This window comes from Schistocerca nitens, chromosome 1 (assembly GCF_023898315.1).
Source record: "Schistocerca nitens isolate TAMUIC-IGC-003100 chromosome 1, iqSchNite1.1, whole genome shotgun sequence".
NCBI lineage: Eukaryota > Metazoa > Arthropoda > Insecta > Orthoptera > Acrididae > Schistocerca > Schistocerca nitens.
Window position 1 is genome coordinate 607,732,014 of NC_064614.1, and position 20,543 is coordinate 607,752,556.

At 42.2% G+C, this 20,543-nt stretch overlaps 1 protein-coding gene across 1 annotated transcript in view; it reads right to left on the reverse strand.

Annotated features, from left to right (window-relative positions):
- Window positions 1-20,543, reverse strand: part of LOC126262709 (translation initiation factor IF-2-like) — a 47,872-nt gene that overhangs the window by 9,932 nt on the left and 17,397 nt on the right. Inside the window, exon 2 of the mRNA XM_049959535.1 lies at window positions 8,514-8,616. Within this exon, the coding sequence (XP_049815492.1) occupies window positions 8,514-8,616 (103 nt within the window). The remainder of the gene's footprint in view (window positions 1-8,513; window positions 8,617-20,543) is intronic.

Here is a 20,543-nt window from a genome sequence, read left to right on the forward strand (position 1 = left end):
TGAAAATTTAACCATGTGTTCTTCCTATTGTACTGTATGGGCACAGTAATTATTATTTCGTTATTTTATACCCTTTCTGTTGCTTCAAATTTAATGACCAACAGCGTAATACTAACTCAGTAGGAGGGGGTGTCCCACAGTAACCTTTTTAGTAGTTGCAGGGGCAATAGGCTGGATGATAGACTAATGTGGTCTAGTAATGCCAGCCAACAAGGCTTCGTTGCTCTCCTATTGACAACGGCTGACAATAAGAGCATTCACTTCTACTGCTTGGTTAAACGATCATGCTGTCTTCTCGGATAAAATATTCCGGTGGTAAAAGTTTCCCTTTCGGGTTTCCGGGCAGTGGCTATTCAAGAGGACGTCATCAGGAGAAACCGAATTTGAGCTTCTGCGGATCGGAGGTTGCAATGTTAGATTTCTTAATCGGGTAGAAAGGTTAGAAAATTTAAAAAGGGAAATAAGTGCGTCTAAGTTAAATATAGTGGGACTTTGGGAAGTTCGTTGGCGGGAAAACAATATATCTGGTCAGGTGAGCATACGGTACAAAATCAATTAGAGTAATGAAAGGGCAGGTCAAATAATGGCTAAGAAATTCGGAATGTGGATAAGCTGCTATAAGAGTATGGTAAAAGCATTGTTGTAGCGAAGACAGAATGAAGGGAACTCTCATCAGACTGGCACTAGTTTATATGAGAACTAGCTCTGCAAATGATTAAAAGACTGTGTGATGAGACAGAAAAAAATATTCGCACAGTTAAGGGACACTAAATTTTTTGTGATGCGCTGTAATTCGATAGCAGGAAAATGAAAGGAAGGAAAAATAGAAGGATAATATGCACTACGGAAACGGATTGAAAGAGGAATCCACCTAGTAGAATTTTGCACAGACCGTAATTTAACCATCTATAACACTGGTTTAAGAATCACGTAACAAGCTGTGTACGTGGAAGAGACCTGCACACAAAGATTCAGAATGGTTGCATAGCGGTAAGACAGAGATTCGAAACTAAATATTAAAGTGTAAGATATTTCTAGGGACAGATGCATATTCTGTTCATAATTTATTGTTGATGGACTACGGGTTGAAACTGCAGAAATTGCAAAAAGGTAGGAAATTAAGATGGGACCTGGGTAAATTTAAATAATCGAGTTTGTTGAGAGTTTCAGAGGCAGCATTAGGCGACGATCGACTGAATCAGGATAAAGAAATACAATAAAAACGAATGGGTAGCTTTATGAGATGCTATAGTGAAGACAGAAGAGGATCAAGTAGGTAAGAAAGATCATAAGGAGTTGAAGAAATCCCTGAATAGCGCAATAAACAGTGAATTTAAATGAGAAAATATAAAAATACAACAAAGGAAACAAGCGAAAGGCAAAACAGACGTAAAAAAATGAGATTGAGAGAAAGTGCAAAATGGCTGCTAAGGCATGGCTAGAGAAGAAGTGAGAGGCTCTAAAAGCATGCATAACAAGCGGAAACAACAGGTGCCGCCTATAGGAAAATTAAAGAGACCTTTAGATAAAAGAGCTGTAAAAGGACTACACGAGGGAAATGAAGACAACATTATAGAAACAGAAAACGAAGCAGTTGGAAGATGGGATGAGAGACGTGATACGTCAAGAAAGACAGATTACGGGAACTTAGCGCGAAACAAAGCTCAAGGAGTAGACGACATTCCCTACGAATTGTTGACAATACTGGGAGAGTCAGCTTTGACAAAACTGTTCCGCCTCATGTGTAAGATACATGAGAGAGGCGAAATACTCTCGTACCTCAAAAGAATGTAGTAGTAATTGCAGTTCCAAGAAACACAGTTGCTCACACACATGAATGTCACCCAACAATCAGTTCAATAAGTCATAGTGGCAAAACACTGACACCAATCATTTACAGAACAATGGAGAAACTGGTAGAAACCGATCTGGGGGAAGCTTTGCGGCTGATCCCGGCGGAGGTTCGACTGCTCCCTCGGGCATGGGTGTGTGTGTTTGTCGTTAGGATAATTCAGGTTAAGTAGTGTGTAAACTTAGGGACTGATGACCTTAGCAGTTAAGTCTCATAAGATTTCACACACATTTGAACATATTTTTTTTATCTGGGGGAAGATCAATTTGTGTTTCGGGGAATTGAAGGAACACGCAATGCAGTACTGACCCTACTACTTATCTCAGTAGATAGGACAAAGAAAGATAAACCCACGTTTACAGTATTCGTAGATACAGAGAAAGCTTGATTGTAATACGCTTTTTGACATTCTGAAGACAAAGACGATAAAAAATAGGGAACGAAAGATTATTAACAATCTGTACAGAAACCAGACTCCTGTTGTAAGAGCCGAAGGATATGAAAGGGAAGCACTGGTTGAGCAGAATGTGAGACACTGTAGTGGCCTTTCCCCGATGTCTCTCAATTTTTACAATGAGCAAACTTGTATAGCACAACGTTTTTGTGGTATAAGACGTACTGTGTTTCGTCATTTGCAAAAACCTTGTTTTACAATTTGCAGTATAGGGTCAGGTTATTAGCAAACAGCCGCCTATACATATACTATAATCAGTTGCGCTTCATTTTTTTTACATGGTCAGCTACAAATAAAGCATTGCTTAAGACGCAGTTGATTACATATTCTGGTATGTATTACTGCCAATGAGGACCGGCTCATGTCATTATTGCCGCTTTAAGCCGCCAGTCTTTCCCTTGGTTTCGTATCGTCTTCCATCTCTTCATATCTAGTAATAAATTTCCCATACTTGCACTCGCATCACATTCAACATCATGAAAATCTGTTTTAATTATAACTTTCGTTTGCCACTATAATGTTTTCCGTCTGTTGTTCCTACCAATGCCACATTAAATTTCTGAAGATAGTTTGTCACATACGCAGTCAACATATTCCTTCTTCTGTCAAGCGTTGTTCGTCGCCTATTCTTGCTCACAGCTCATCATATCGTATTACATATCGCCACTTCATAATCTGCAGCACAGTCATAACGCTTCCTTTTTTTCCTCTGGTTTCCGGGCAGTACATGTCTCTGTTCCACACAAAGCGGTGCTCTCTAGAGTTTTGGATAAATCATCTAGGTTTCAATGTCAACATTTGATTCTGATAACCTTCTACTGCTGAAGATAACATTATTCGCCTCTGGTAACTAATATAGTCTACGAGCCTTAAGCAACAGCGACGACTAGGTACTACACTGTCTACAATTTTTTAATGCCAAATTCGGTTTTTTGTCATATTACCGGTACCTGGTCTTTGTAGATTTTACAGATTACTCGTCTGTCACTGTAATTCACTTTCATCCCTCTCAAGATCTGAAACATCTTGAGCCACCTTAAATCGTAGAAGACTTTCTCAAGCTTGATAATGCCTTGGAAATACCTCATTTATTCTATTTCTTCATTCCATCATTGAGCACAAAGTTACAACAGCTTCTCTGGTACCATTACTTTTCGTGAAGTCGAACTGTCGTAATGAGTAAGACGATTGGTAATTAAAGTGATTCAGAGTAATGCAATGATGGTGGAGTCTTAGTTGTGTTAACAAGTCCAAACAGTGAATGCAAGTTGATGTAAATAAAGGAAATTGCATAAGAATCTTCTCCATGTATCATTTTCATAGTAGACACCAGTCAGATTTGCTGAATAAAGGCGACAATTGGCACTCGGGCTGCAATATTCCTTAAGAATATTTGCGGTGACGTCGTAGAAACAACTATTTTCGGCTTAGGTAGGCATTTTTAAGTGGTTGCTTACGTCATTACGTAGGGTGATAAATAAGAAGTTGCAAATTCACTACGTGTATCTTGCTGGAACGTCTGAAACGGAAGTAAAAGTGCGTAGTTTATATACCCACTTATTCTACTGTCAATAAGGACATCAAAAAATGAGTAACTGTTATGCTCACTGATGTAGTACATTCGAAATGATAACAAAAAGTTCCCGAAATTTTGCGTGCAAAAGGTTACGAATTGAGTGAAATACCTTTAGCTTTCTCCCTATCAGTGTGAAAAGTGGCGACCACCTAAGTGGTTTGGTTAGTTGTTGGTGAGTAAATTTCCGTCCATGGATTTCCGATGGGTGACCTAAAAGAGAGCAGTGTCTGTATGAAATTTTGTTTAAAACTTGGGGAAACCGCTGAAGAAACGCACCGAGTGTGGAAACATGTTTTTGGAGACAACGCTTTAGCTCAGAAACAGACTTAATGACTACTATAAATATTTAAAAAACGGGAAGAACATCGACTGAAGACGATGGTTCCGGTCGGCCGTCGACGTTACATCAGAAGATGTTCAGAAGGTGAGAGACATAATTCTGCAAGATTACAGACAGATTGTTCAAGACCCCTACATCTCGAGAATGTATTCAGACAGAAAATTTGATCATTAGAAGTTGTGCGGCGAACTTTTTGTCGCGACTAATTCAAGAAGGTCAGTAGCAGTAACCCATGGTGGCCTGTAGGGAACTTAAAACTACTGATTCAAGAGGATCCACACTTACTGCCAAATGTCGCTGGTGAAGAAATTTGGTTTATGGCTATAACTCTAACTAGTCACCGGCGCAATGGAAGAGTCATTATTCCGCTCCGCAAAAAAAAAAGATTGACAAGCTAAGAATAACATCATTAAGTCGTTGTTGAGTTGAGTTTTATTTATTTATTTATTTTTATTTTTTTATTGACTGGGTTTTTCATAAAGAGCTCGTCCCTTCTGGTCGGACGGTCAACAAAGAGCTCAGTCGCGATGTTCTAAGATGTTTGAGGGAGCACGTCAGGATAAAACGTCCACACAAGTGATGTACGAACAACTGCGTACTCCACCTTGACAATACACGGTCGCATACGGCAAACACTATTTTTTGACTAGAAACAAGATGAAAGTTGAAACTTCCTGGCAGATTAAACCTGTGTGCCAGATCGAGACTCGAACTCGGGAACTTTTCCTTTCGCGGGCAAGTCCTCTACCATCTGACCTACCCAAGCACAACTCACGCCCCGTGCTCACAGCTTTACTTCCACCAGAACCTCGTCTCCTACTCTCCAAACTTCACAGTCCCGAGTTCGAGTCTCGGTCCAGCACACACTTTTAACCAGCGCACACTCCGCTGCAGAGTAAAAATCTCATTCTGGAAGATCACAGTTGTTCTCCAGTCGACATACTGACTAAACTTTGACTTTATTCTCTACTCCATGATTACGATGAAGTTGTCGGAGATTTGATACTGTGGATGAGATTCAAGCAGAATCGCAGAGGTTTCTCAATACCCTAATAACGAAAGACTTCCATTATACAGGGTGATTATAATTAAACTTTCAAAACGGTGTATGAATAACACCACTGGCCAGAGTGGCGTCAAATTGCAACGGAATATTATCGGAGAAGGGGGAACACGTACGGCAGAAGAAAAAAATAGTGTGAAAATTGATCAATAGATGGCGCTGTATGTGTCAGAATACGTAAAAGAAAACACCTGTCATGCGTAGGGCCCATTGAGGTTGGTATAAACACGCCGGGTACACGACTTATCCTCCTTTCGCGTCCACGACGTTCGCCATACTGTCTCAATGCAGGATTGCGTTCTGCATGTAAAGCTGTGTAATACAAGAATGATGGTTGTGCACACGTCGCTCTGCAGAAGTTCCGGACTCTGAAGGGTTTGAAAAAAGGCGTTGGTCCGATGACTGCCGTGGGTCTGGAGGAAATGAATCGGAAATTCAAATAGACGGGTTCTATTGGTGTGCAACCTGGTAGAGGAAGGGAACGAATTGATTCGACGTCAGTGGAAGCAGTGGCCACAGCAATGCAGGAGAAAACGAGTTGTGGTGTGCAAACGTGTAGTGCACGGAGAATTGCCCGAACATTGGACATTCCCGTGAGCACGGTGTGTAAAATCCTACGAAACATCCTTCTTTGCTTTCCATTCAAAATTACCTATGTGCACGAGTTGCTTCCGTTGATCTTCCAGCAAGAGAGACCTCTGCTTCAGAATTTCTTGCTCGCGTGGAGGTGACCAATGATTGACCGTGGAAGATTTAGTAGACAGACCAAGCCCACTTCCATCTGACAGGATCCGTCAATATACAGAATTTTCGAATATGGGCAACGGAAAATCCACACGCAAATCAAGCAATGCCACTTCATTCTGAAAAGGTCATTGTATGGCGCGGGTTTACAGTATCATTTACCATAGGAACATATTTTTTCGAGGAGACAGATGCTTCAAGTCCTGTTACCTGTACCGTCACTGATAAGCGCTATGAGTGTCTTTTGCGCAACCACGTCATTCCAGCTCTCCAACATCGTGGATGTGAGGATGTGATCATTTTTATGCGAGACGGTGCACCTCCGCACATTGCAAATACAGTTAAGCAGCTGCTGAAGCGCCATTTCGGAAATGCTAGAATTATAAGCCGCCATTTCCCTACACCCTGGCCATCCCGATCATCTAATCATAATTCATGTGACTTATAGCTGTGGGGCAGCCGGCCTTGTGGCCGAGCGGTTCTAGGCGCTTCAGTCTGGAACCGCGCTGCTGCTGCTACGGTCGCAGGTCCGATTCCTGCCTCGAGCATCGACGTGCGTGATGTCCTTAGGTTAGTTGGGTTTAAGTAGTTCTAAGTCTAGGGGACTGATGACCTCAGATGTTAAGTCCCATAGTGCTTAGAGCCATGTGAACTATTTTTGCTGTGGGGCTATCTGAAAGGTGTTGTGTTCAGTGTTCCGACTGCAAACTTTGCTGCACTAAAGGCATGCACTGCGCAACACATTCTGAACGTGACCCCGGAAACTCTTCGATCAGTTGTGGAACATGCTGTTTCTCGGTTTCAACTTGTTGCAGAAAACGGTGGACAGCACACCGAACATGTTTTGCGCCAGTCACACGGGAATTAATAATCCGATTTGATTTTGATTGATGCTTTTTAAGCGGTGTTTGGCCTCACGACGTTTAAAAACCGATGTGATTGATCCTTTTTATGCGGTTTTTGGTCCCAGGACAGTTAAAAACCGATGTGATTGATACTTTTTATGCGGTTTTAGGCCTCAGAACAATTAAGAACCGATGTGATTGATACTATTTATGCGTTTTTTGGTCTCATGACAATTAAAATCGATTTTTCCCATCCAATTTGATATGACCTTGCCGTGGTGGATGGCGTCACGTAACTAACAGTATCACACATGTACACCCACGTACACTGAGTTCTACAGTTTGCTTAACGTCAAACGTACACATTACGCATTGTTGTAAGACTCATTTGTCATCTGTAGTCGACTGCTATCAAATTATGAGGCTTACAGCGCCACCTATAGCAACATTTTGTAACTATTTATTTTTCTTCTGCCATACATTTTCCCCCTTCTCCGATAATATTCCGTTGCAATTTGATGTCATTCTGGTCAGTGGTGTTATTTCTACAGCGGTTTGAAAGTTTAACTTTAATTATAATCACACCGTATATTTCAAAAGTGGTAGAAACGTTGGACTATGTATTCACTGCAAAGAGACGATGGTGCAGAATAATATCTAGGTACAATTTTATAGTTGTAATTAATAAATTTCGGGAACTTTTGAATAGTACCTATTATTACGAAACAAGGCATAACATTGGAATTGCATTTAAAAAAGTGTTACATTACCCATTTGAAACAGAAACACAAAATTGCAGGCAAAGAAAACGGTAATATAGTTACCCAAAAATGATTACAATTTCAAATTAATTGGATAATGTATTCAAGAGAAAGAGCTTCGCGTATTGAACAAATCAATAACGCGTTGACCCACCGCGTTGGCCACGCGGTTCTAGGCGCTGCAGTCCGGAACCGCGCTGCTGCTGCTACGGTCGCAGGTTCGAATCCTGCCTCGGGCATGGGTGTGTGTGATGTCCTTAGGTTAGTTAGGTTTCCGTAGTTCTAAGTTCTAAGGGACTGATGACCTCAGATGTTAAGTCCCATAGTGCTCAGAGCCATTTGAACCATTTTCAATAACGCGTTGGTCCAAGCAGGTAATTCGTCTTGGCGTTGATTGTTAGAGGTGTTGGATGTCCTCCTGAGAGATACTGAAGCTCTTTGTCGTGAATAAATCATCTATTTTTTCTGAAGTTGTCATCATTTGTTTGCCTGTACATGCACAACCACATCTACCGATTTCCCTCCCATTCGGATAATTCCTTTGTGGTGCGTCGTCCTTTATGCTTCAGAGTGTAGAATCACTATTAACCTAACTGAAATTTGATAAAATTTGCTGCCAATCTTTGAATAAATGTAGCAACCTGCTAGTAGTCTATCTCGTTGGGTTGGGCTAGTGGACGATCCTGTTTCGGCACTGCATTCTTTTGCATCTGCCTGAATGTCTCTTTCCATATCACAAAATTTTTTCAGCCTTGAAATACGGTAGTATAAATTCTGATCAAGAATTTTTATTACTTTAAAATGGGGAAACTTTTGTGATATGGAAATCCAAGACGGGAAAACGAAGATGAGTGTAGCAGGGACTGCGGATGACTTACCCTCCATGGTGTCCCGCGACGACGCCGACAACTCTGGGGGATGGGCCGGCTTGCCGTCCCCAGGCAGGATGAGGCATCATAGCTGGCGCCATCGCTGGCCACCCTGAAACAGCGCGGCCGCCACGGCACACTTCAGTGCAGGGTAGTGAGGTTCACCTGTTTTTGCTGCTTCTCTAGTTCATCCAAAGAACGGAAAAAGACCATCAAAATCTTTAGAATAGAAGTGAAGTACAGCAGAGAGTCACTGAACCACTGCCTTTCTTTTCTCAAGTCGAATACAGCCAGTGGACAAATAGGATTAATCGACCGTGCCAGACGTATAAAATAGCTTTAAAAATGCAGGCCACGTCCGATGTATAGGTAGACGTTCAATTTTCATTATCGCAACAGGGGAGCTTCTTCCTCCAGTAGGGTCTACGTAGAAGACTCCTGGTATAGAGCCGGCCGCTGTGGACGAGCGGTTCCAGGTCCTTCAGTCCGGAACCGCGCGACTGATACGGTCGTACGTTCGAATCCTGCGTCGTGCATGGATGTGTGTGATGTTCTTAGGTTGGTTAGAGTTAAGTAGTCCTAAGTTCTAGGGGACTGGTGACCTCCCATAGTGCTCAGAGCCATTTGAACCTAGTATAGAATAACGGAAAAAGCAAAGAGCTGTATTGTTACGGTGCATTACATGATATAGAAGTCAGTTGGCTAACAAACTTCACGAACTGAAGCACGGCAGGAAGTGCTGTGTGATTGTAATCAAAGTATAGCTACTTCCAAAGGTTGACTGTGGCTGTAATTATCGTACGGCACTGAAACTGGGTATATACTCTGATGCGTTAATGTCAAACTGATGTACCCTGGAAAAAAATTAGTTCCAGTTATAGCCACGTCCAAATCTGGCGCTCTAGAGCATCTCGTTTATGTCTGTGGTGCTCGTATTTAACACGTTGTGTAACCAGCTGTTAATAATATCGACATTATGCCTTCCTCATTTGTTTGACCTTTTCTGTCCATGTCCCGTTGCTAATATATAACGTATGGGAAGTTTCTACATGACTTTCTTGTATTCACAGCACAAGATTCGCCCCTGGTGGCCAAAATTGGAACCAGTTTTTTTCTAGCATAATTCGGTTCCGCACTAGCGCATCAGAATATCTATCAAGTTTCGCTGCCATACGACAATTACAGCCCGCACTGAACCTCTAAGACTAAATGCATATTAATCATAATCACCTGGTACACTAGGTACGGCGGGAGCGAACTTTGGACGTCATGTCACTCTACGTGGTATACAGAACGTTCAACATCATACTTGCAGATCACTATCAGTCACGGCTGTATCTCGTTTAGGTCTAAAGTAGCTGCGTCACAGGAAGGAAGGTAGGCTGAAGTTTAGTACTATAAAATATCCTACGACGCTCCTCTCCTTGTGCTCCAGCTTAGTTGGACAACGATGATAAAGGAAACATTCCGTACTTGATGAATGTTCCATACCTGGATTCACCTTAACTGATTTAGGAACACAACAAAACGTGAATTTAGTCATGTTGCCTCCGAATACGGGTCCAGTGTGTGAGGTAACGGGCGAATTGTGGCGCCCTGAAAATATTCCAAGTTCGGAGTTGGCGTGGCTGCACAGGCCGCTCGGTGGGCGTGGGCCGCTGTGCAGGTCGACCACGTGGTGCCGGACGTGGGCCGAAGCAAGAGCGGTCCAGCCCGATCGCGTGGCTGGGAATTCCGTGTTGACGCTGTGACGAGGACGGTGCTTTGTGTCGACGAAGGAGATGTCTACGCCAGGAGCGCCAAAGATGCCAGACTTCGTTAAACCATAATAGCACACATTTCACAGTTCATATAGAAATTAATAGCAGCCAGATGAATGATGATACCTCACAAAGAAACATGTACATTGCCATTATTTACACGACGAACCTGATGGTGTAATCAGATTTTCAATATCTTTATTAGTTTAAAGTTTAGTATCTGACGGTAAATTATACAAGTAACACCCAGCAACGAATTTCCAGAATCTAAACAGTTCATCCGATTTCGTCGATCTATGTGTCTTTAGAAAGATATTAGTGTAAACCTAAATTGGCATGAATTACAGGCATGTAACTTAAATGGTACATGAGTTATTGGAGGCCAAAGTGGCTGATTACTATCGATCGCATCAGGCCATAGGTACTCCACAGTTACACGAAAAAACGGTAGCAGCATGCTTGTAAATATATTTATTCATCTATTTCTTTGTTTATATCCGATATATACTATTCATGAAGGAACTGGTTAAATATTTACTGTGTTTTAGAAAGCACAGAGACATTAGGCTACTGGCCTACCTTTTGTTCCTATCCCTTTGATATATGTCTATTTAATTTGTCTATGTGTTTAATAATGTGTGTTAGAGCGTGTTTGTGGACCAACCGTAGGAATATTTATTTAATTTCAAGTTATTTAAGTGCAAATCCAGTATTTCGTATGTGTTTCAATACGTTTGTGAGGCATGTTGGCTTGGAGCCATGGAGGTAGCGCTCTAGCCAATCACAGTGCTCGTTACTAAGATAGGCGTATGGAGGTTGGGGAGGAGTATCATCTCCGGAGAGGACACGAGGTAGCTCCGAGCAGTGCGGCCGTTCTGGACAGTACGGCACAGGGCACGGGGAGGCTTCGACAGTACGGCGCGACGGACGCACCGTCCGGTCGACGGAAAGACTTGCACAATGGAGCAGTTTGCGCGTGATCGCGGAGAATATAAATATTTAGGAGTGCCGACTTGTGTCCTTGTGTGATTTCCGTGGCTTCTGCAGTGAAGACGTAGTATGCGTTCAGAAGTGAATATCTCGCGAGCTATGTTGTTGTTCATACTGTAACTAGTTGAGTGAAGTAGGCATCTATTGTTTCCCTGTTATTCAACTTATATTTTATTGAATTGCTGGACCATCGACACCAATAAGTATTTTGAAGAAATATACCGCATTCTCGAAATTACTTCTACTATCGAACTCATCATGTAAAGTCGTTAAGATAGTACCTGCAGATTTTATTTAATTGCAATCTTTCATTTATAAATTTATGTGTTACATTCATAATTCGAAATTTCCGAGTGATAGAAACCTTCGACCATTCGATTCATGTGTGTATTCTTATCGTATACTGTAGATTCAGCAGTATTTGGCTTGTAATGCGGCAACTGCGTATCCCAGCCCCTAGACAAAGAAACCAGCCAAAACTTTTAATATTGAAACTCTGAGTTGGAGGGTATATAGTTGTGGGTCCCCACCTCACAGCCTTTCATCATTTAATTTGAAAGCCCTCAAGTGTCTGGGCCATCTTGGTCTGGATGTAACTGGATCAGATGGTGGTTAAATGACTCCGCTCTCCCATCACTACCAACACAACCACGCTCTTTCATTGGTCTTGGGGGAGCACGGCCTAGACAGAACGTAGCTTGGAGCCTGTATCTATGGTATATAACATGGTTCTGCGCAAACGAGTAGCAGTTGTGATACATCACCAGGAAGTTCCTGCCAGCGAGTAACACACCCAGCAAGTCACGCTCTGGAGGGAGGCTTAAATCTTTCGCTCTGAGGACACTGTTATGGCACGCGATCAACGACCGATGCCTTCAAGTCAGTTTTTGTAACGGGTTGTCGCTACCCCAAGGAGACGATATCAAGTAATATAGCAAAACATTCGGCTAAAAGTCGTGAGTATTGAATTTCCATTGTCCGTAAATGACACATCGTTTCTGCATATGTAACATGCATGTGTGGTTTTCTTATAACACCTTTCAACTCACAGTTACTTTGCACTCAGAAATTGTTTAGAAGATTTTCAAAATCGCTTAGAATCTATTATTAGATCGTTAAAAATTTTAAGTCTTTGACTGGTGATCGGGCCTGGTAACTAACATCTGGACTAGTCCACTTTCCACTACCAACCTCCTTTTACAACTTGTATCTTTTGTGGAATTTGATACCAGATTTTTAATATGATGGTAACATAAAAAAGTAAAACAAATTTATTGTACTGTAGCACAGTTGTCTGCGAGGCAAAAGTACTCGTTCACGTACCAAAAATTAATGAACCAGTGATTATCTAAACTTTCTCTGACGCTCATTGTTTGTTGTGATCTTCAGTCCCGAGACCGGTTTGATACAGCTCTCCATGATACTCTATCCTGTGCAAGCATCTTCATCTCCCAGTACCTACTGCAACCTACATCCTTTTGAATCTGCTTAGTGTATTCATCTCTTGGTCTCCCTCTACGATTTTTACCCTCCACGCTGCCCTCCAATACTAAATTGGTGATCCCTTGATGCCTTAGAACATGTCCTACCAACCGATCCCTTCTTCAAGTCAAGTTGTGCCACAAACCTCTCTTCTCACCAATCCTATTCAATACCTCCTCATTAGTTATGTGATCTACCCATCTAATCTTCAGCATTCTTCTGTAGCACCACAGTTCAAAAGCTTCTATTCTCTTCTTGTCCAAACTATTTATCATCCACGTTTCACTTCCATACATGGCTACACTCCACACTAATGCTTTCAGAAACGACTTCCTGACACTTAAATCTATACTCGATGTTAACAAATTTCTCTTCTTCAGAAACGCTTTCCTTGCCGTTGCCAGTCTACATTTTATATCCTTTCTACTTCGACCATCATCAGTTATTTTGCTCCCAAAATAGCAAAACTCCTTTACTGCTTTAAGTGTCTTATTTCCCGCTCCCTGTATTTTACCCCTGCCACCTTCAGAATTTGAAAGAGAGTATTCCAGTTAACATTGTCAAAAGCTTTCTCTAAGTCTACAAATGCTAGAAACGTAGGTTTGCCTTTTCTTCTAAAATAAGTCGTAGGGTCAGTATTGCCTAACGTGTTCCGATATTTCTACGGAATCCAAACTAATCTCCCCCGAGGTCGGCTTCTACTAGTTTTTCCATTCGTCTGTAAAGAATTCGCGTTAGTATTTTGCAGCTGTGGCTTATTAAACTGATTGTTCCTTAATTTTCATATCTGTCAACACATGCTTTCTTTGGGATTGGAATTATTATATTCTTCTTGAAGTCTGAGAGTATTTCGCCTGTCTCATACATCTTGCTCACCAGGTGGTAGAGTGTTGTCAGGACTGGCTCTTCCAAGGTTGTCAGTAGTTCTAATGGAATGTTGTCTACTCCCGGGGCCTTGTTTCGACTTAGGTCTTTCAGTACTCTCTCAAACTCTTCACGCAATATCGTATCTCCCATTTCATCTTCATCTACATCCTCTTCCATTTCCATAATATTGTCCTCAAGTACAACGCCCTTGTGTAGACCCTCTATATACTCCTTCAACCTTTCTGCTTTCCCTTCTTTGGTTAGAACTGGGTTTTCATCTGAGCTCTCGATATTCATACAAGTGGTTCTCTTTTCTGCAATGGTCTCTTTAATTTTCCTGTAGGCTGTATCTATCTTACCCCTAGTGAGATAAGTCTCTACGTCCATACATTTGCCCTCTAGCCATCCCTGCTTAGCCATTTTGGACTTCCTGTCGATCTCATTTTTGAGACGTTTGTATTCCTTTCTGCCTGCTTCATTTACTGCATTTTTATATTTTCTCCTTTCAGCAATTAAATTCAATATTTCTTCTGTTATCCAAGGAGTTCTACTAGCCCTCGTCTTTTTACCTACTTCATCCTCTGCTGCCTTCTCTACTTCATCCCTCAAAGCTACCCATTCTTCTTCTACTGTATTTCTTTCCGCCATTCCTGTCAATTGTTCCCTTAAGCTCTCCCTGAAACTCTGTACAACCTCTGTTTTAGTTAGTTTATCCAGGTCCCATCTCCTTAAATTCCCACCTTTTTGCAGTTTCTTCAGTTTTAATCTACAGTTAATAACCAATAGATTGTGGTCAGAGTCCACATCAGCCCCTGGAAATGTCTTACAATTTAAAATCTGGTTCCTAAATCTCTGTCTTACCATTATATAATCTATCTGAAACCTGTCAGTATCTCCAGGATTCTTCCATGTATACAACCTACTTTCATGATTCTTGAACCAAGTATTAGCTATGATTAAGTTGTGCTCTGTGCAAAATTCTACCAGGCGGCTTCCTCTTTCATTTCTTAGCCCCAATCCATATTCACCTACTTCGTTTCCTTCTCTCGCCTTTCCTACTACCGAATTCCAGTCACCCATGACTATTAAATTTTCATCGCCCTTCACTATCTGAATAATTTCTTTGATTTCATCATACATTTCTTCAATTTCTTCATCATCTGCAGAGCTAGTTGGCATATAAACTTGTACTACTGTAGCAGGCGTGGGCTTCGTGTCTATCTTGGCCACAATAATGCGTTCACTATGCTGTTTGTAGTAGCTTACCCGCACTCCTATTTTTTTTTATTCATTATTAAACCTACTCCTGCATTACCCATATTTGATTTTGTATTTATAATCCTGTATTCGCCTGACCAGAAGTCTTGTTCCTCCTGCCACCGAACGTCACTAATTCCCATTATATCTAACTTTAACCTATCCATTTCCCTTTTTAAATTTTCTAACCTACCTGCCCGATTAAGGGATCTGACATTCCACGCACCGATCCGTAGAACACGTTTTCTTTCTCCTGATAACAACGTCCTCTTGAGTAGTCCCGCCCGGAGATCCGAATGGGGGACTATTTTACCTCCGGAATATTTTACCCAAGAGGACGCCATCATCATTTAACCATACAGTAAAGCTGCATGCCCTCGGGAAAAATTACGGCTGTAGTTTCCCCTTGCTTTCAGCCGTTCGCAGTACCAGCACAGCAAGGCCGTTTTGGTTAGTGTTACAAGGCCAGATCAGTCAATCATCCAGACTGTTGCCCCTGCAACTACTGAAAAGGCTGCTGCCCCTCTTCAGGAACCACGCGTTTGTCTGGCCTCTCAACAGATACCCCTCCGTTGTGGTTGCACCTACGGTACGGCTATCTGTATCGCTGAGGCACGCAAGCCTCCCCACCAACGGCGAGGTCCATGGTTCTTACCATGTAAGAGAGACGTAGTGAGATGAAAATTACAAAATATTAATGCAATGTTCTATCGTTCTTTCTAGAATATGACTGTTCTTAAAAAAAACATGGCCTTTTCCATGTTGTAGAACACTTTATTATATTTCTCGCCGGTTTTAGAATTTCTTAGCTTATTCCAGACAGTCAATGACAGTACATTATAAAATACAAGTTTCCAGTTCCATTGAGAGTATACAGTGGCGTGCTGTCTTAAATAACTTTCATACATCGATTTGTCAACTGCAACCTGAATGTGACGTAGAAAATATCAAACTGGTTCGTTATATCATAAAGTGCTGTGCAAAATTTATAAAGAGCGTAATGCTGTGGACTTCCCATGTTAATAATGACACATCATCCCCTTAACAGTAGTTCCTAGCACTCTCTATAAGTTTGACAACATTTAGTGTGACATATGGCACTCCAGAGCTCTCTCGTTGACTTTCTCGTTTGCACCTGAATGTTATCTATACTCAAAGAGAGCCGAATATGGTACCGAAATCTTCCATTCTGGATACAGTTCAAACATACATACACACGAAGTAATAAAGAATCGTAACATTATATTGGCAGTCCAGCGACCGGTTGTGTATACGGTGTAACGGTAACGAATCGGGCAATTTTAGGTGTATAATTAAAATCTCTACGCTAAGTCACCTATTCGTCCAGTAATCATACCCTACAAAGGACTAGTAATAAAATTTCTGAAGACCTATTTCCGACTCCGGCTGCTGGTAGCCGGTTAATTAAGCTGGTGAAGGGCCGGCAGCGCCTGGTCCTTTCTTTTCCATTATCTTCCAAGTACCAGCGCTAGCGTTGTTACCAGAGTGGCTTTAATTCAAGAAGTGAGGGAAAGTAAATTTGGGACTTGTGACAAAGGTTTACCAGTTATGACTGAACTATCACCGTGAGGAACACTAACCACTCCGACACAGCGGTGTATAGCTGATCGAATCTTAATAGATACACGTACCTGTTGCTCCCCGCTGTTAATGTTTAAGGAGTTCGAATTCTCTTTCTTCCGATTATGCGGCGGCATAACACTGCGCGTAGCCTGGGTCAGTGGTATGCATTAGGCAGAATTCAATCCGAATGAAACTCTGCGGTTCGTTGGTGGTTCTGGGATAAACATACAGTAGATTGATACTGATTACATACGGATATTGGTCCTATTATTTTGCATTTACTGCTACAGGAAATTTGAATAAAACTACAGAGAGCGCTTTACCATTCATGAAATACCAGTTGCTGTAATGAGATCATTTTATTTTTTAGTTGACACGATCACTCAACGTGACTTTAATGACTCTTTTGAACAACACGAAGACAGCACCAGATTCGGAACTCCTGCAATGTCAACGAAATAAATACACATTTACGAGTGTCTTTCAATAAGTAATTCCCCACAATTGTTTTCCAGAACATATTCATCCGTAAGAATTAGAATTTGCTGACAATATCAATCAACTTTTGTTTACATTAATACAGTATTTTTTACATGGTCTCCATGACGTTCTATGGCCTTACGCTAGTGTTGGGTAAGAGCAGATGTTGCCTGCTGGTAAAAGCTTTTGTCATATACGCATAGCAATGTTTTCATTGCATGAATCACACTTTAATCATCTTCAAAGTGCGTCCCACGTAGAGAATTCCTAAGTAGTCAAATTACGAGGGCTATTCGGAAAGTAAGGATCGATCTGTCGCGAAATGGAAACCACTGTGAAAATCGAAAATGTTTTATTTGCAACAGTTAACTGCACTTTCCAGCTACTTCTCCACATAGTCGCCGCTGCCACTTAGATATTTGTCGTACCGCTGTATCATCTTTCTAAACTCTCGTCATAGAAACCAACCACCACTGCTTTCAACCAATTTTCTAACGAGGAGGAAGAGGATTATGTTCGAGTATAATTACTTTTCTGGAGACTAGAAATCTACTCTGTAGGAATCAGCATGGATTTCGAAAAAGACGATCGTGTGAAACCCAGCTCGCGCTATTCGTCCACGAGACTCAGAGGCCCATTGACACGGGTTCCCAGGTAGATGCCGTGTTTCTTGACTTCCGAAAGGCGTTTGATACAGTTCCCCACAGTCGTTTAATGAACATAGTAAGAGCATATGGACTATCAGACCAATTGTGTGATTGGATTGAAGAGTCCGTAGATAACAGAACGCAGCATGTCATTCTCAATGGACAGAAGTCTTCCGAAGTAAGAGTGATTTCAGGTGTGCGCAAGGGAGTGTCGTAGGACCGTTGCTATTCACAATATACATAAATGACCTTGTGGATGACATCGGAAGTTCACTGAGACTTTTTGCGAATGATGCTGTGGTATATCGAGAGCTTGTAACAATGGAAAATTGTACTGAAATGCAGGAGGATCTGCAGCGAATTGACGCATGGTGCAGGGAATGGCAATTGAATCTCAATGTAGACAAGTGTAATATGCTGCGAATACATAGAAAGAAAGATCCTTTGTCATTTAGCTACAATATTGCAGGTCAGCAACTGGAAGCAGTTAATTCCATAAATTATCTGGGAGTAGGCATTAGGAGTGATTTAAAATGGAATGACCATATAAAATTAATCGTCGGTAAAGCAGATGCCAGACTGAGATTCATTGGAAGAATCCTAAGGAAATGCAATCCGAAAACAAAGGAAGTAGGTTACAGGACACTTGTTCGCCCACTGCTTGAATACTGCTCACCGGTGTGGGATCCGTACCAGATAGGGTTGATAGAAGAAAAAAAAAAAATGGTTCAAATGGCTCTGAGCACTATGGGACTTAACAGATAAGGTCATCAGTCCCCTAGAACTTAGAACTACTTAAACCTAACTAACCTAAGGACATCACAAACATCCATGCCCGAGGCAGGATTCGAACCTGCGACCGTAGCGGCCGCGCGGTTCCAGACTGAAGCGCCTAGAACCGCTTGGCCACACCGGCCGGCGGTTGATAGAGAGGATCCAACGGAGAGCAGCGCGCTTCGTTACAGGATCATTTAGTGATCGCGAAAGCGTTGCGGAGATGATAGATAAACTCCAGTGGAAGACTTTGCAGGAGAGACGCTCAGTAGCTCGGTACGGGCTTTTGTTGAAGTTTCGAGAACACGCCTTCACCGAGGAGTCAAGCAGTATATTGCTCCCTCCTACGTATATCTCGCGAAGACACCATGACGATAAAATCAGAGAGATTAGAGCCCACACAGAGGCATACCGACAATCTTTCTTTCCACGAACAATACGAGATTGGAATAGAAGGCAGAACCGATAGAGGTACTCAAAGTACCCTCCGCCACACGATGTCAAGTGGCTTGCGGAGTATGGATGTAGATGTAGATGTAGGAGGAGGAGGTGGAGGAGGAGGAGGAGATTAGTGTTGAACGTCTTGTCGACAAAGAGGTCATTAGAGACGGAGCACAAGGTCGGATTAGGGAAGGATAGAGAAGAAAAGCGGCTGTGCCCTTTCATCTACATCTGCATCTACATTTATACTTCGCAAGCCACCCAACGGTATGTGGCGGATGGCACTTTATGTGCCACTGTCATTACCTCCCCTTCCTGTTCCAGTCGCGTATGGTTCGCGGGAAGAACGACTGCCGGAAAGCCTCCCTGCGCGCTCGAATCTCTCTAATTTTACATTCGTGATCTCCTCGGTAGGTATAAGTAGGGGGAAGCAACATATTCGATACCTCATCCAGAAACGCACCCTCTCGAAACCTGGACAGCAAGCTACACCGCGGTGCAGAGCGCCTTTCTTGCAGAGTCTGCCACTTGAGTTTGCTAAACATCTCCGTAACGCTATCACGCTTACCAAATAACCCTGTGATCTTTGGATCTTCTCTATCTCCTCTGTCAACCCGACCTGGTACGGATCCCACAATGATGAGCAATACTCAAGTATAGGTCGAACGAGTGTTTTGTAAGCCACCTCCTTCGTTGATGGACTACATTTTCTAACGACTCTCCCAATGAATCTCAGCCTGGTACCCGCTTTACCAACAATTAATTTTATATGATCATTCCACTTCAACTCGTTCCGCATGCATACTCCCAGATATTTTACAGAAGTAACTGCCACCAGTGTTTGTTCCGCTGTCATATAATCATACAATAAAGGATCCTTCTTTCTATGTATTCGCAATACATTACATTTGTCTATGTTAAGGGTCAGTTGCCACTCCCTGCACCAAGTGCCTATCCGCTTCAGATCTTCCTGCATTTCGCTGCAATTTTCTAATGCTGCAACTTCTCTGTATACTACAGCATCATCCGCGAAAAGCCGCATGGAACTTCTGACACTATCAACTAGATCATTTATATATATTGTGAAAAGCAATGGTCCCATAACACTCCCCTGTGGCACGCCAGAGGTTACCTTAACGTCTGTAGACGTCTCTCCATTGGGAACAACATGCTGTGTTATGTTTGCTAAAAACTCTTGAATCCAGCCACACAGCTGGTCTGATATTCCGTAGGCTCTTACTTTGTTTATCAGGCGACAGTGCGGAACTGTATCGAACGCCTTCCGGAAGTCAAGGAAATGGCATCTTCCTGGGAGCCTGTATCTAATATTTTCTGGGTCCCATGAACAAATAAAGCGAGTTGGGTCTCACACGATCGCTGTTTCCGGAATCCATGTGGATTCCTACAGAGTAGCTTCTGGGTTTCCAGAACCGACACGATACGCGAGCAAAAAACATGTTCTAAAATTCTACAACAGGAACCATCCCAGCATTTGCCTTAAGCGATTTAGCAAAATCACGGAAAACCTAAATCAGGATAGCCGGACGAGGGTTTGAACCGTCGTCATTCCAAATGCGAGTCCAATTTGCTAACTACTGCGTCATCTCACTCGGTACCAATTCTCTACATTGGTCTACAGCTGGTTATCTGCAACAAAATATTATCTTCTCAGATAGCACCTACATGTGAGCAGAGACGAAAGGGGAAGCCTGTTATGGACTGTATTGTGGGTGATGAAACACTCTCCATGGAAACCG